This window comes from Eucalyptus grandis, chromosome 4 (assembly GCF_016545825.1).
Source record: "Eucalyptus grandis isolate ANBG69807.140 chromosome 4, ASM1654582v1, whole genome shotgun sequence".
Lineage (NCBI taxonomy): Eukaryota > Viridiplantae > Streptophyta > Magnoliopsida > Myrtales > Myrtaceae > Eucalyptus > Eucalyptus grandis.
The window spans coordinates 332238-345523 of NC_052615.1; the positions used below are offsets into that span (position 1 = coordinate 332238).

The 13286-nt window shown below is 39.8% G+C and overlaps 1 protein-coding gene across 1 annotated transcript; it reads right to left on the reverse strand.

The window, feature by feature from the left end:
• Positions 1 to 1565: 1565 nt before the first annotated feature.
• LOC104440617 (copper-transporting ATPase RAN1) lies at positions 1566 to 9963 on the reverse strand. Its single transcript, XM_010053538.3, has 9 exons — positions 9399 to 9963; positions 7890 to 8504; positions 7125 to 7554; positions 6655 to 6980; positions 4794 to 4852; positions 3982 to 4324; positions 3126 to 3323; positions 2722 to 2979; positions 1566 to 2379 (listed from the first exon to the last, which is right to left on the reverse strand). The coding sequence occupies exons 1-9, from the start codon at positions 9552 to 9554 to the stop codon at positions 1903 to 1905; spliced, it is 2862 nt and encodes a 953-aa protein (XP_010051840.2). The 5' UTR covers positions 9555 to 9963; the 3' UTR covers positions 1566 to 1902.
• Between the last annotated feature and the right edge of the window lie 3323 nt (positions 9964 to 13286).

Below are 13286 nucleotides of genomic sequence, written 5' to 3' on the forward strand. Positions count from 1 at the left end.
GCAAGCATGTTAGATATGTGATTTGACCATAGGGCTGCCCGCCTAATCCCGTTCCAAATCGCACCAAATCCTTTTAATTATAGACCTTTCAAGTCAAGTAAATTGCCCCCATCGCAATCTAGAGTTCAAACAAATCTTGGAATCTGTTTTCACATGTTTTGGGATCCTAATTAATTAAATAAATAAATCCTTCTTAATAATAGTTCAATATTATATCAAGAATCGTGCAATGATAGTACAAATTACAATCAAATGGGCTCTTTGTACTTGCATTACCAAGACAAGGAGGCAAAGACTTTCAAGTGACGGCCGTGACATACAAAGGCGTATTTTTTAATAAGATATACAAAACCATTGACCCAAGCTCAATTCTCTGTTGAATACTACGCTCCACATTTTACTAATAAATTTTCCCTTGTTCGCTTTTAGGGTTTTGATTTCTTTGCACCATTCTGGTCTTCGAACTTTAGTTTTGACAAGAATGTAAACGTGATGACCGGAGAGCCCAAGCTGACGCGAGGGATGACGCGATTAGTGCACTAAAATATGCCATCTGGAATCATAGGCCTTTATGACCGTTCCTCGAGTCCGTCGACTAGGTCTCTTTCCTATTATTACCTCAATGCGTTGGTTGTTAGAAAGTCGGCTACAGAGAGTTTGGGGTTTGACGGGTTTTAATGCATTATTTTTTTTCGTGTTATGTATAATTGACATTTTAAAAATTGAATTATACCCTATTTATTGTGCTTAACAAGTGTTCGGTTGACAAGGCCCTTATTATAATTAATATATATATACAATCTTTCATTTAATGCTTGATTGCTATATACATGAAAAGGAATGGTCCAAGGGCGACCATTTGCACATTATCGCAGGTAAAATCGATGTTGGTATCCTCGGGCGGAACGGTCAACTTCAAGAAAAGGATGCCGGAGGTTGAAGACTTTGAAGTTTTGATTTGACCACTTAGTGGTTCCCACCCTGCTGCGGTGCATGCTTTCTTCACGGCTTTTCTCTGAATATGCTTCATCTGTTTGAATGTCCAGATACAATCCATTCCATTGCTTCTTGTGTTAATTCTGCGGATGGATCTAGCATGCCTGTCGCTTCAAAGACAAAAAGGAGACCTGGGTCTCGGGCAGTGTTCATATCCACCAATCTCATCAAGTTTTGTGTGCAATGGAATCTCCCTGGTTTAAACAACCTGATGCTAACTATTACAACTAGGAAGCGATCGTGCAAACTTCTTATCGTCAGTCAGTCTACAATTCATAGGCAAACAGACGAAGGTCAAGTTGAGTTTACCGTGAGATTTAATTGTAAGAAATTTTACCAGCTGCAACTGTCCTAGGCAATTTTAACTCACGAATACGGATCTTGACCGATGTTCACGGCTCATCATTCTCGTTTGATATCTCAGTTGATGGATGAGTTGAACCGAAAGCAGATGCATGATTATAGATTTGAGGTTTGTTTCTGAGGGAACTTGAGCAGTTGCAATTGCAGCAACTGACTCCTCCGGGTGCAGGCATGGAAAGTTGAGCGCAGAGGAGCACAGAAAGGGGTTAAAGCCAGATCTTTTCTTTATTCTTCTCATTTTCTGCAAATCAGCCCAAGGGCAAGCAGAACAGAAACCAAAAAGAAGAAAAAAAATTTACAGTATATATTATGCATGTGACATTTACATTCAGTGGGGTGGAAAATTACATCCCCATCATCATACAAGTGAAAAGAATATTCAAAAAGTAGACAAAATTGGGATACTCATCTTCATTCACACACCTTGTATCCCATTTTGTGTCCTCACTCACTATAAGCTGAAAATTACTACAACATTCTTCTCCCTGCAATTTCCTTTTTTTCCCTCCTTTAAAAATCCTCTCTGTTATTCTCCTTTCTAGTCTACTCTACAGTTATTTCCAGAATAGTCGTAAGTCTTGGCTTTTTGTATCTTCTAAGGAGTAAAGAAGAGCACACAACACTAACAGACGAGAAAGCCATGCAAGCGCCAGCCACCCATGGTGGCAACACTATCCTCAACCAAGGGAAGAAGACCCCTGCGGCAACCGGTATTGCAATCACGTTGTAGGCCATTGCAAAGACATAGTTGCAGCGGATCCGTGCAAAGGTCTTCCTAGATAGATCAACGGCTGTAATCACATCTTCTAGGTTGTTCCTCATCAGAACATAGTCAGCAGCTTCTATTGCAATGTCAGTCCCTGCCCCAATAGCCATGCCCACATCCGCAGCAGCTAGAGCAGGAGAGTCATTGATACCATCACCAACCATAGCAACAATGCTCCCATCCTTTTGGAATGAGCAAATGACTTCCGCTTTTCCTGCTGGCATTACCTCTGCCCTCACATCTTCTATGCCGACCTGTACATGGATGAGAAACATCAGACATTTAGCATCATGCACAGGAGGATCTTTCCCATTAACAAGATAATTAGCCATCAAACACAAAATCTCTGATTTGTTTCAGACTTCATGTGATGTTAAAGATCAAATTTCCCCAAAATAAAATAAAATAAATAGCACAAGGCCAAATTATCCATGTCAAATCTCTTGAATGCGTTGAGAGTTTGAGCCAAAATACATGCACATATTGAGCTGCGAGAGAAAGTGAGAAGAAGTTATATGTATATGTATGGAATCCACTAACTCTGCAAACTCATGCAAACGCATTTTAAAACGCTGGATATAGTAGGCTGTACGCACCTCCTTGGCAACAGCCCGAGCTGTCCTCCAGTTATCCCCTGTCACCATTACAGGACTAACACCCATCTTCTTGAGGCCTTCTACAACTACAGCAGCTTCCCTTTTCAGCGGATCTGCAACCCCTAAAACACCAATCAAGGCATCACCATATGCAACAAGAATGCCTGTTCTGGCACTTTCTTCAAGCTCTACAACAAAATTGTCCACGTGAGTTGGAATGGCAATTCCACTTTCAACCAACAGCTTCCGATTACCAACCTGTCAAAGTTGCATGTCCAACAAGCATGTTAACATGCTATCGAAAGGCATACTATTGAGTTTTTTTTTTTTTTTTTTTTTTGGGTCAAAGGCATATTATTGAGTAAAGCAGCAAAACTTTTAGATCTTCATTTCAGGAAACACACCAGCACTCGCTTCCCTTCAATAAAGCACTGAATTCCCCTTCCTGGAAGAGCAGAAAACTCAGTGACATCCTGGAGCCATCCAGAATTCATTGACTCCTTGGAGTTTAAAGCATCATCAGTTTCAGAAGGATCATCGAAGAAGTGGAAATGGCGTGCATACTCCACAATTGCTTTCCCCAGAGGATGTTCACTGCTAGCCTAGTTGAGATAGTAACAAAAACAATTACAATGCAATGTTGAAAAAGAAGTCAAGAATATCAGCATAAAACGAATCATTTAAACTGCAGCCCACATCTTCAGAGAAGGCAATGCAAGCGGAGTTCTGCAATTTGAGCTTGGGCACTCGAAAGTCTGTTTGAAGTCAGCTTTACCACACGGCTAAACAAGAATCTAAATAAGCTTTATCTTAGTGAAGCAGTTAGGTATCATGTTTGAAGGCAGTGATATGCTGATATAAAATGCATGCGTAAGACTAATAATCTGTCACCCAAACCATAATTTATGCATCCATGATTGGTAATATTCTATAGGTGATAGTAATTTTTCAAATGTTTTAGAAAGGCTGCTAATTAGTAGAATCTGTCCTAAAATAAACTCCAAATGTACATGTTCAAGATTTGATCCTCAGACAATCAGTTCAGATTCTCCATATAGTGATGACATCATAAGAACTGATGTATATGGTCCTCCTCTATCTTGGCCATTTCAGTTTTCTAAATGTCTGCATCTGCAATCTCCATTTGAACAAACATACTGCCCGTATGTGTGCATTACTCTCTTTCTCTTTTCTGTTCTCTCTCTCCAGGAGAAATGGGGAGCGGGGACATGAATAAATAGACAAAGAATACATAGTTACCTCTGCAGAAGCCACCAAATTGAGGAACTGTCCGCGGTCCATCTCATTGAAAACTTTTGCCGTTGTGACGGTGGCTTTCCCCTGTGTAAGGGTGCCTGTTTTATCAAATATTACATACTTAACCTTCTGGGCTCTCTCCAAAGCCTCTCCGCCTTTTATCAACACCCCATTGTTGGCACCAACCCCTGTTGCCACCATCACAGCAGTAGGTGTTGCCAACCCAAGGGCACAGGGGCAAGAAATAACTACTACCGATATTGAGAACATCAGGGCAAGAACAAAGTAATTGCTCTTATCTGGCAGCCACTCTTCTGGATAAGCTCCAAAAGCACCAGCAAGATACCTGTACACAAACAAAAAGGGCCTCAATGATTGTGCACACCTATCGCGCATTATCCAGTGGGAAAACTACATCAACAGTTCCTTAAGTTTGGTAAACTTTGCAGTTTGATCCCTGATATTTAATACTGAGATATTACTCTCTACAGTTCATTTTTGTGTGATTCAGATCTCTGACCTTATTTGCATTGAACTTCGGTTATGATTATCCTGTGTTATGGAGTATAAACGAGTGATATTTGACTGTCTATAGTTATTACAACCATGTTGTGATTCAGCTAAGCCATGTAGAAGAATTATGAGCAAAATTAAATAATAATAGTGGTGACAGATCATTATTGCACAAAACTGATGTTTAAAGACTAGATATCCAATTATAGAATTGGTCAACTAGGGACTATAAAGGTGGTTTTCTCTTATCTAACCATATAGAAATTGCACCAAAGGTAGAACAAGTCAGGTGTTGTACTCACCAAGCCACAAATGTCAAAAATGACAAAGCAACAACAGTGGGGACAAAGATGCTTGCAATCTGCGAGAAGAAAGTACCAATTAATCCACAAACCAGAGAATCTGCAAGTCAACTACTTAAAACACTCAACATTATATGAAGCTGCAATCTGCCACCATAAAAGTCTATAATTCATAGAGCACCAGATAGCTTTATTATCAACCGATGCCCCCTCGATAGTCTGAAGTTGGCTCTAAAAAGAAAATGGCGCAATGCACTCCACTTAATCCCTATTTCATGGCCACATATTTTTCCAGCTAAGTAATGGGAAACCTTTCTACCGTTACATGAATCCGATTTTCATTTCATCCGGGAAAAGCCATCTTTTTCTCAACAATGTCTTTGTCATTTGATCCAATAGCCTTCCGTTCGATAGGAACAGATTTGATAAATACTGATAACTCTCGGATGGAGTATTAGAACGGAAAAATCCATTAGATAATGAACTATTGGTTCTAAGCCATCTCTGGCGATGAATCAACAATTCGAAGTGCTGGAATCACCAATCTAAAAGAGTGACCCAAAATCCTTTGAGTGGCATCACAGATAGTAGATTTTGTAGTTCTCTTTTCTACTTAAACTACCATCCACTACCCTTCTTTAACCCCCCTTCCCTCATTCTTCTCAACATAGAAGACCACGCAAGCGAAGATAACCCCAAGAACACTAGAAATAAAATCTCAAGTAATAATACTTCATTAAATAACCAAACCGGTTTTCCTGTCCACTCCAACATCCCACTGCCATCCCATCATCTCTCATTCCTAGCACCAAACTACCATCTGCATGTCAGATAAAAACACCTAAATTTGGGCATTGATTATCTTTTTGATCAGTAGAGATCCCGTGAGTCCCACTAGCATCAGGAGGAGCTAACATCTCCAAGTCAAAACTCAAATGCCTTCAAAACGCCTATCAACTTCCAAGGAGCACTCCAAAGAGAGCAGTCCCAATCATTATTCATAATTCCAACATTATATCAAGCAAACATATTGCTGAAGGATCATGTGTTTAGATGTCTCAATTTCAGACCTTCCCAAAGTCTGAGACCAAAGAGATGCAGTCGAAAATAAACCCGGAGTTGAATGAATGGTCGGTTTCACTTTGAGATGATATGTGTCTTCACATGCATTGGCACCTTGCCATTATCTTCTAGTTTCCATTTGATGTGAGAGGGAGAGAGAGGAAAATGACAGAAAGTGAGTGCAACAGCATTGCTTTGTGTATAATTCTCTTCATCATTTATGTCGTGGCGAGGTTAACTGTTTCGAACCACATGCCATTAACACAACACGACCATATCTGCTATTCGCACAAATTGTTGACACGCAGAACCAACACCAAGGGATGATCCTAGGTACAATTCAGAACTCATAAATGACTCTGGACCTCATTACCTAGCATTCCAGGAATTCAAATGCTCAGCATATGACATTTAAAGACAGGAAAGCCAGCAAGCAAAAACCGACAGAATTTCAATAAACTGCATATAGAAGAAAGTTTCTCACTGTAAAAGAACTTGGTCCATCAGCACTACTATCTCCTCCAAAACCAAGTATTAATGTCAGGACAAAGACATAATTTTCATGATGCTCCGAATAAACAATACAACACATTTAGAACGCTCAAATCCTTCCAGCATTGGTTTCACATGATGATTAAAGTACTCCAACACTGACTTCACACAACAAAAGGATTTGCAGAGTCTCAAAAAGGGCAAAAAAGTCAATCGCTATAAGTATTAAAGCTTTCCAGTATCCAGATTTATTAAAACAAGGAGAGTTAACAAATATGTTAGAACTTTGCCTCGTTAAAGTACTTACAAAATCGGCAAACTTCTGTATAGGAGCTTTGGACATCTGTGCCGTCTCAACCAAGCTAATGATCTGACTCAAGACCGCATCACTTCCTACTTTGGTAGCTCGCATGTGAAGGACACCGTGTAAATTGATTGTACCTCCAATGACCAACAAATTGACCTCCTTTAGAACAGGGAGAGATTCACCAGTTACCATACTCTCATTGACATAACTGGATCCCCATTCTACCGTGCCATCAGCAGGAACCTTTGTACCAGGCAGAACTTTCAATATGTCACCTGGCTGAATTAGCAAAGCATCTATTTCTCGCTCACTGATATACCTTCCGCCTGCAACATCAATAATTTACTCCAATTTACTATAAAATAAAAAAATTCAATCTCCTAGTCAGAGAAAAAGGGTGCCACAATAATTAGGTTGAGGATCATATTTCTAAAGCTACTCTCAAATCAGTCGAAGGGAAGTACAATAACCTTTGTCCTTGACAAGCAGCAATGCTGTTGCAGGTGCAAGTTCCACAAGCTTCTTGATGGCATCAGATGTTTTCCCTTTTGCAAGAGACTCCAAGTATTTCCCCAACAGCACAAAAGTTATCAGCATGGAGCTTGTCTCAAAGTATGTAGGAGACCAAAAACCGGTAAGTGCACCATACAGAAGTGCACCAACAGAATAGAAATAAGACGCAGAAGTTCCCAATACAACCAGAACATCCATATTAGTTGAACCATTTCGAAGAGCTCTCCAAGCTGCGACATAGAAACGCCTGCCGATCACAAATTGCACGACGCTCACCAATGCCCACTTCAACCAATCACCCATTAAAAAAGGTCCACAGCGCCATAGCAGCAGAGAGTAGACCATTGGTATTTGAGGACAAACTACCCGAATGATAAAGACCGGAATCTACAGCCAATACATCAAACACAAACTGTTAAGACTTAAACAAACAACAAAAAGGATTAAGTTGGCAAGAAGGCTATGTCTAACATCTGGACCCTGAATTAATTCTTCACCCACATATTACTCTAAACATCCTTAGAATGAGTGATCCTGACATATATGCTAATGATCATTGATCAAGGAAGTAAAAATTCCATCGAAGTAGAAACAATGCATCCAAAAGGAGGAGCCTCCTCTTCAAGGCGACCGCACAACAGAAACAGGAAGGTGAAAGCACATCTTTCTATTACTAGTGTTGTGGAGAGAGAAGGCAAAGAGGAAATGGAAGAAATACTCACACTTAAAAATAAGCTAGATGTGAAAAGCCGAAACATCTTAGTTGTTTCTTCAACATCTTTAGAGGTCATCCTTGAATATGGGTTCATGACATGTAACTTAAACTGGCCACTGCTCGCTCCCTCAATTGAGTCAACTAAGGAGCGGGAGGTCACAACTTCAGGATCAAAGAGAATATCGAGTTCTCCGGACGTCCTGTCAAAGCGAAACTGTCTAACACCCTTTAAGCTGCTTAGTATGCCTTCAAGAAAATGCACATCCATCACACTGAATACCCCCGCCACGCCAAGTATGATCTTATCCTGTTGACTACTTTGCACCAGTGAAGCTTCGAAACCAGCATCTTCAATCGCATTGACTATGTCATCTTTACTGATTACAGCAGGATCGTACTCCACTTCACCTAATGATGTCGCCAATGCAACTACTGCTCCCTTGACACCAGGAAGACTTCTCAAGATGCCTTCAACAGAATTAACGCAGGCTGCACAAGTCATTCCTCCGATAGTGAACTGCCCTAAGAGTGTTGTTTGCTGCTTTGTTTTTGAAGAATTTGGTTCAGGCAGAATCTCTGCGTCAAAGCCCGCATCTTCAATTGCATTCTTGATGTCTACTTCCTGAAATCACGATGTAGTCACAAAAAACTGTCAAAAATAAGGAATAAACAACTCAGCACTTCACAAATAAGCTACAAAAGCAAAATTAGACAATGAATAGGCTAGGTAATGTCTTCTGCGGACGTAAGTCACAATGAAGCATCTGCAGCCCACGTTGATTCAAAAAGAAGGGTTGACTATGGCTCGAAGTTAATCCCGATTGAATTTGAAATCAGACCCATTATTGCAATTGTAAGGAAATCCGCGCCATTATAGGAAGGTCCACATTGAAGTCTTGCCAACAGAATCAAGGCCAATGCAAAATGTTTAAACTTCCGCATTATGTCCGTAAAGAGAAGGGAGTGAAATTGTTGCTCCAACAATACTGGAAGAGATATAAATTACGTCTCGCAATATAAAACAGATGTAACCAGAATAGTTTAGTTTAGCAGGACAATCCACAAAATCCTACCTAGCCAATGTTAATGAAGCCCATCAGTAGAACAGATGGATAATCACAAAACCAAAGCAAAGAAAGATTCACGAAGGTTTCAACACTAATCTCTGTAACCCAGGCAAGCTGCAATGACAATGGAAATCTAGTTTCCGAAAAAGGGGTAATGCTAACTAAACCACAAGAGAACTACGAAGACTAGGACACTAACCGACAGTTGAAGTCAGAAATTTAACTAAACAAAGCTCGAAGGAGGCGATCCTCCTGCGATTGCTTGATCTAATTGTGAAGGATGCAAAGAGCGATCAAAATCGGCTTTTGATCGAATGACTGAGCTCGCGAGCCACTAGAAATAAACCAACTTCTCAAGCTCCCGAATCCACGAGCCATCTCCCCAACTTCCCAAAAGACAACACCAAGCAAAATAGAAGGAGCAGAAAAACCGAGGAGCATCGACCGACCTTGACCAAACTAGGATCGTAGACGACGTCGGCCTTGTTCTGCAGCAAGGCCACGGAGGCCCGCAGGACGCCGTCGACGCCCCGGAGCGCCTCCTCCACGGAATTCGAGCAGGCGGCGCAGGTCATCCCGGTCACCCTCACCTGCACCCTCCGCATCCCCGCCGCCTCCCCGGCGCTCGCCGGCGCGTTGTCCTCGTACGAATCGAGCAGCCTGACGTCCTCGAGGTCGGCCCCCGCCGCCGCCGCCGCCTTCTTCCAGGTCGTCCCCGGTTTTCCGGCCGGCGGCGCCGGAGAGGCGGGAGCTGGAGGTCCACGAAATTCGGGGCCATCGGAAACGGTGCCGGAGCTTGGGGATCTCCGACGGGAATGCCGCCGGAAAAGGCAGGGTGGGGATCGAATCCTCGTGCGCGGAAATCGAGAGGAAGCTGCCGAGGATTCCGAGGAAGATGCAGAAGAAGGACCACCGCCGGAGCTTCGGAGGAAGGAGAAGACAGCGGTCGTTTTTAACGGAGAGGGAAGGACCGGTAGATGGGGGATTTACGGTTGTGCCCTCGGCGGGGGGGAAGGTTTTCCCCGCTTTGTTGTGTATTTGTGTAGTACGACCGGTGGCGGTCCTGGTGGGAGGGAGTTGTACTGCATGAAAAGGTTTTGCGGGTGATCGTGATATGATGTGGAATTGGTTTCGGTTGAGATTTTGAATAGTTGGTGAAAACTTACCATTTTTTTTTCTTTTCTCTTGCAAAGAAGGCAACTTTTTTTTTTTTTTTTTGGTCCTAGCAAAGAAGCCAACTCAAGTAAGAAAAAAAAAAAAAGGCCATTCTCTACTGTCGAAGTCATTAATCTCGTGAATCAGAGCGCTCTCATGAAAAATAAATAATTTAAAAAATATCTTCTGAAACATAATTGTTTATATCAATTGAAATAATTAGCTGATGGAAAATGTTTTTATTTGTTTGATAGTTTGAGAAAAGCGAATTCCTTTTTGTCAGAAGAGGAATTCGTTTTCTTTCGATCTAAACTTGTTCTTTCCAGTCCTTGAAAAGGGTTTTCTATAGATAGGTTGGTTTTCTATTGTATAAAAATCGAGAAGTCAAGAAATAATATTTCAGAAAATAGCTTTCCTTTAAATAAACGGATCTTATTTCAAGTTGAATGACTCGAATGGAATATTATCCATGTCCCATTTTGAGCGATCAAACTTACACAATAGCCACAAAAGGAAAAGAAAATGATGAAGTTGACGGAAGAATCCCCACATTTTGAGTTAGATTTTGATATCTCTATTTGGATTCTCTCCTTTTCGTTTGCAAAATCCTCTTTTTTTGCGTGTTCCCAAGTACAATTGTTTTGTTACTGTATTAGCAGGCATTGAATTTGTACATCCCGAGCTTTTAGCGTCTTCCAAAACGTATGGGAAAAAAATGTCTAGAAAAAAAGAATGCATTTTGCTTAATAATTTAATGGTCTAAGCTTCTAGAGAGCTATGGGTAGGGGTACCCAGGAGGAGCTAATAATCTACACTAAAAAATAAAATTTCTCAAGGAATTTTTATAAATGGCAGGCCTGTGACATCGAATGAGAAGTGAGCAATTAATGCAGTCCACTATAGAAGCCGAAAAAGGAATCATTGGTGGGGATGAAAGAGAAAAAGGTTGGTTGCTATTTTGGTCGGGGGATGGAATTGGAATTAAGAAATAAAGGGAGGGATTTGTTGGAAAATTGGATGAGGGTTAGATGAGCAAATCCCACCTGATAAGTATTGTATTTTTTTTTTTTTTTTTTTGCAGAAATGGGTCCCTGTCCTCGGACCTAACTGATGGAGACTTTGCGGTGGTGGTGTTGGGGTTGTTGCTTTGAAGCTGAGTCAACAACAACAATTTATATACCGACCAAAAAAAACAACAACAACAATTTATTTGATAAAATTAAGGAAAAGACAAACGAAAATTGGGGTAATTTGATCGTTTTGAGGAAGATGCTCGAAAGCCTTTGTTTGGGGAGAAAACATGGCTTTGCCTTCAAGGAATTGGGGACGTTTTTTCTCCTCCATTCCCCATGTTTTTCTCCACAGAAAAAGAGGAGCTGTTTAACTTGTTAAGGTCCCCGAGCACAGTTCAGACCAGACTTTCAATCCATTTATTATATTAAAAAAAAAAAGGATAGAAGAAGTGAAAATGCGTCATTGATGAAGTAATGGTTTGAAATGAACTATATGAATGATGACCGTTCATTTGCTAAGTCAAACTATGCATGGTAATTTAATTTTTAAGATAAGGTGAACATTAAAAGAAATCCAAAACTATGTCCCTTGTAATATAAATATCCCACACTTTTTTTAGTGTCGCCAAAACCTTAAACTTATCCACTATGACATAAATACCCATAACTTTTTTTGTACCACTAAAAAAACTTAAACTTATACATGTGCGACATATATACTATCTATTTCAGTTCCGTTTAAAATATATTTGTCACGCTAATATAGGTTTAAGATTTTTGTGACACAAAAAAAAAAAAAAATTGGAACATTTGTATCACAACGAGCAAATTTAAAATTTTTAATGAAACACAAAAAAAAAAAGTTTGGAGTATTTAAGTCATAATGAGCCTAGTTTTGGGTCTTTTGTACCATTAACCCTTTAAGATATTAGCAATAAGAAAGCAAATTATTATATTGCGATATAATGAAATAGTCTTTAGTCATGAGGTCAAGAGAATATTGATAAAAAATGGTTTAGTTGAACGAAAAGGGTACGGTTCTAGAATTGCTGAATAAACTTTTGGAAGGCTTCAATGTTAGAAATAGGAAATTAGAGGCCTTTAAAGAAAATATAACAAGAGCATCTATAGTCACGAAGGTATGATTTTATTGACAAATGTTGCATTTACTCATCTTAAATTTCTAAAAATTAGAAGCTGGGGGATTGTACGCTCTTTTGTGAAATTATAAAATCTCATATGAAAGAAAGGAAGGTATATTTATTAGCGCATAACGTGTGTCTGGGCACAATTATTGGTGCATTCATTATAATAATAACCTTAACAATTACAGTAATAATTATAATAATAATCGATTCACACACGTTTATTTTTATGGGCACGTGCCAGCCATTTGAGTGGGCCTGAGTCGGAACGACGGATGCCACCAGGGGGTCCAGGGCTGGCCACGTGACTAGCATGTCCTTCCATTCATTTGAATAATGCCGCCAAAGAAAAAAGAAAAAGAAATGCTGCATTTAATTAATGATATTGATTTTTTAATAAAGTAACGTAACTTGTTCTCATTAAATTGAATTCGTCATCCACATGTTTTAATATCGCGAAAATTACATAACATTAATAATTCCTGTCAATTTATATTATTTTGGGTTTTATTAATTCTCAACTCATTTGTAATCTATTTATTAAATAATTAGTTTTACTCTAAACTCATTTATAATCATTTATTAAATAATTAGTATCTATAATAATCAATTTCATTTTATCTTCTTGAATCTTCCCAGGGGAAATGCTCGAAATGGAAGGGATCGAACCGACGGATGAAGGGCATTTCTGGTATTACGGAATATGCTGGGAGCGGCGTCTCTCTCTCTCTTTATCCTACGAGTTTCGTCTGGATCGGCAGCCGTCATTGTCGAAGGGCGTTTGACCGTTCTACCCCCGAGCAAAAACATAACGTTTTTCGTGCCGATCTTTTGACAAGCTCACACGCCAAAGATATGTTCAAAATTGCTTGTTTTCCACGTTTCTCTACGCGTGTATTGGTGTATGTATAGTTGTGGGCTCCCCTTTTACAATCACAATTATTAAAAAAAATTAAGATTGATATCAGGAAAAATCTTAAACTTTGACAAATTTAATCTAAACAAATTTTTGACTATCAAAAAT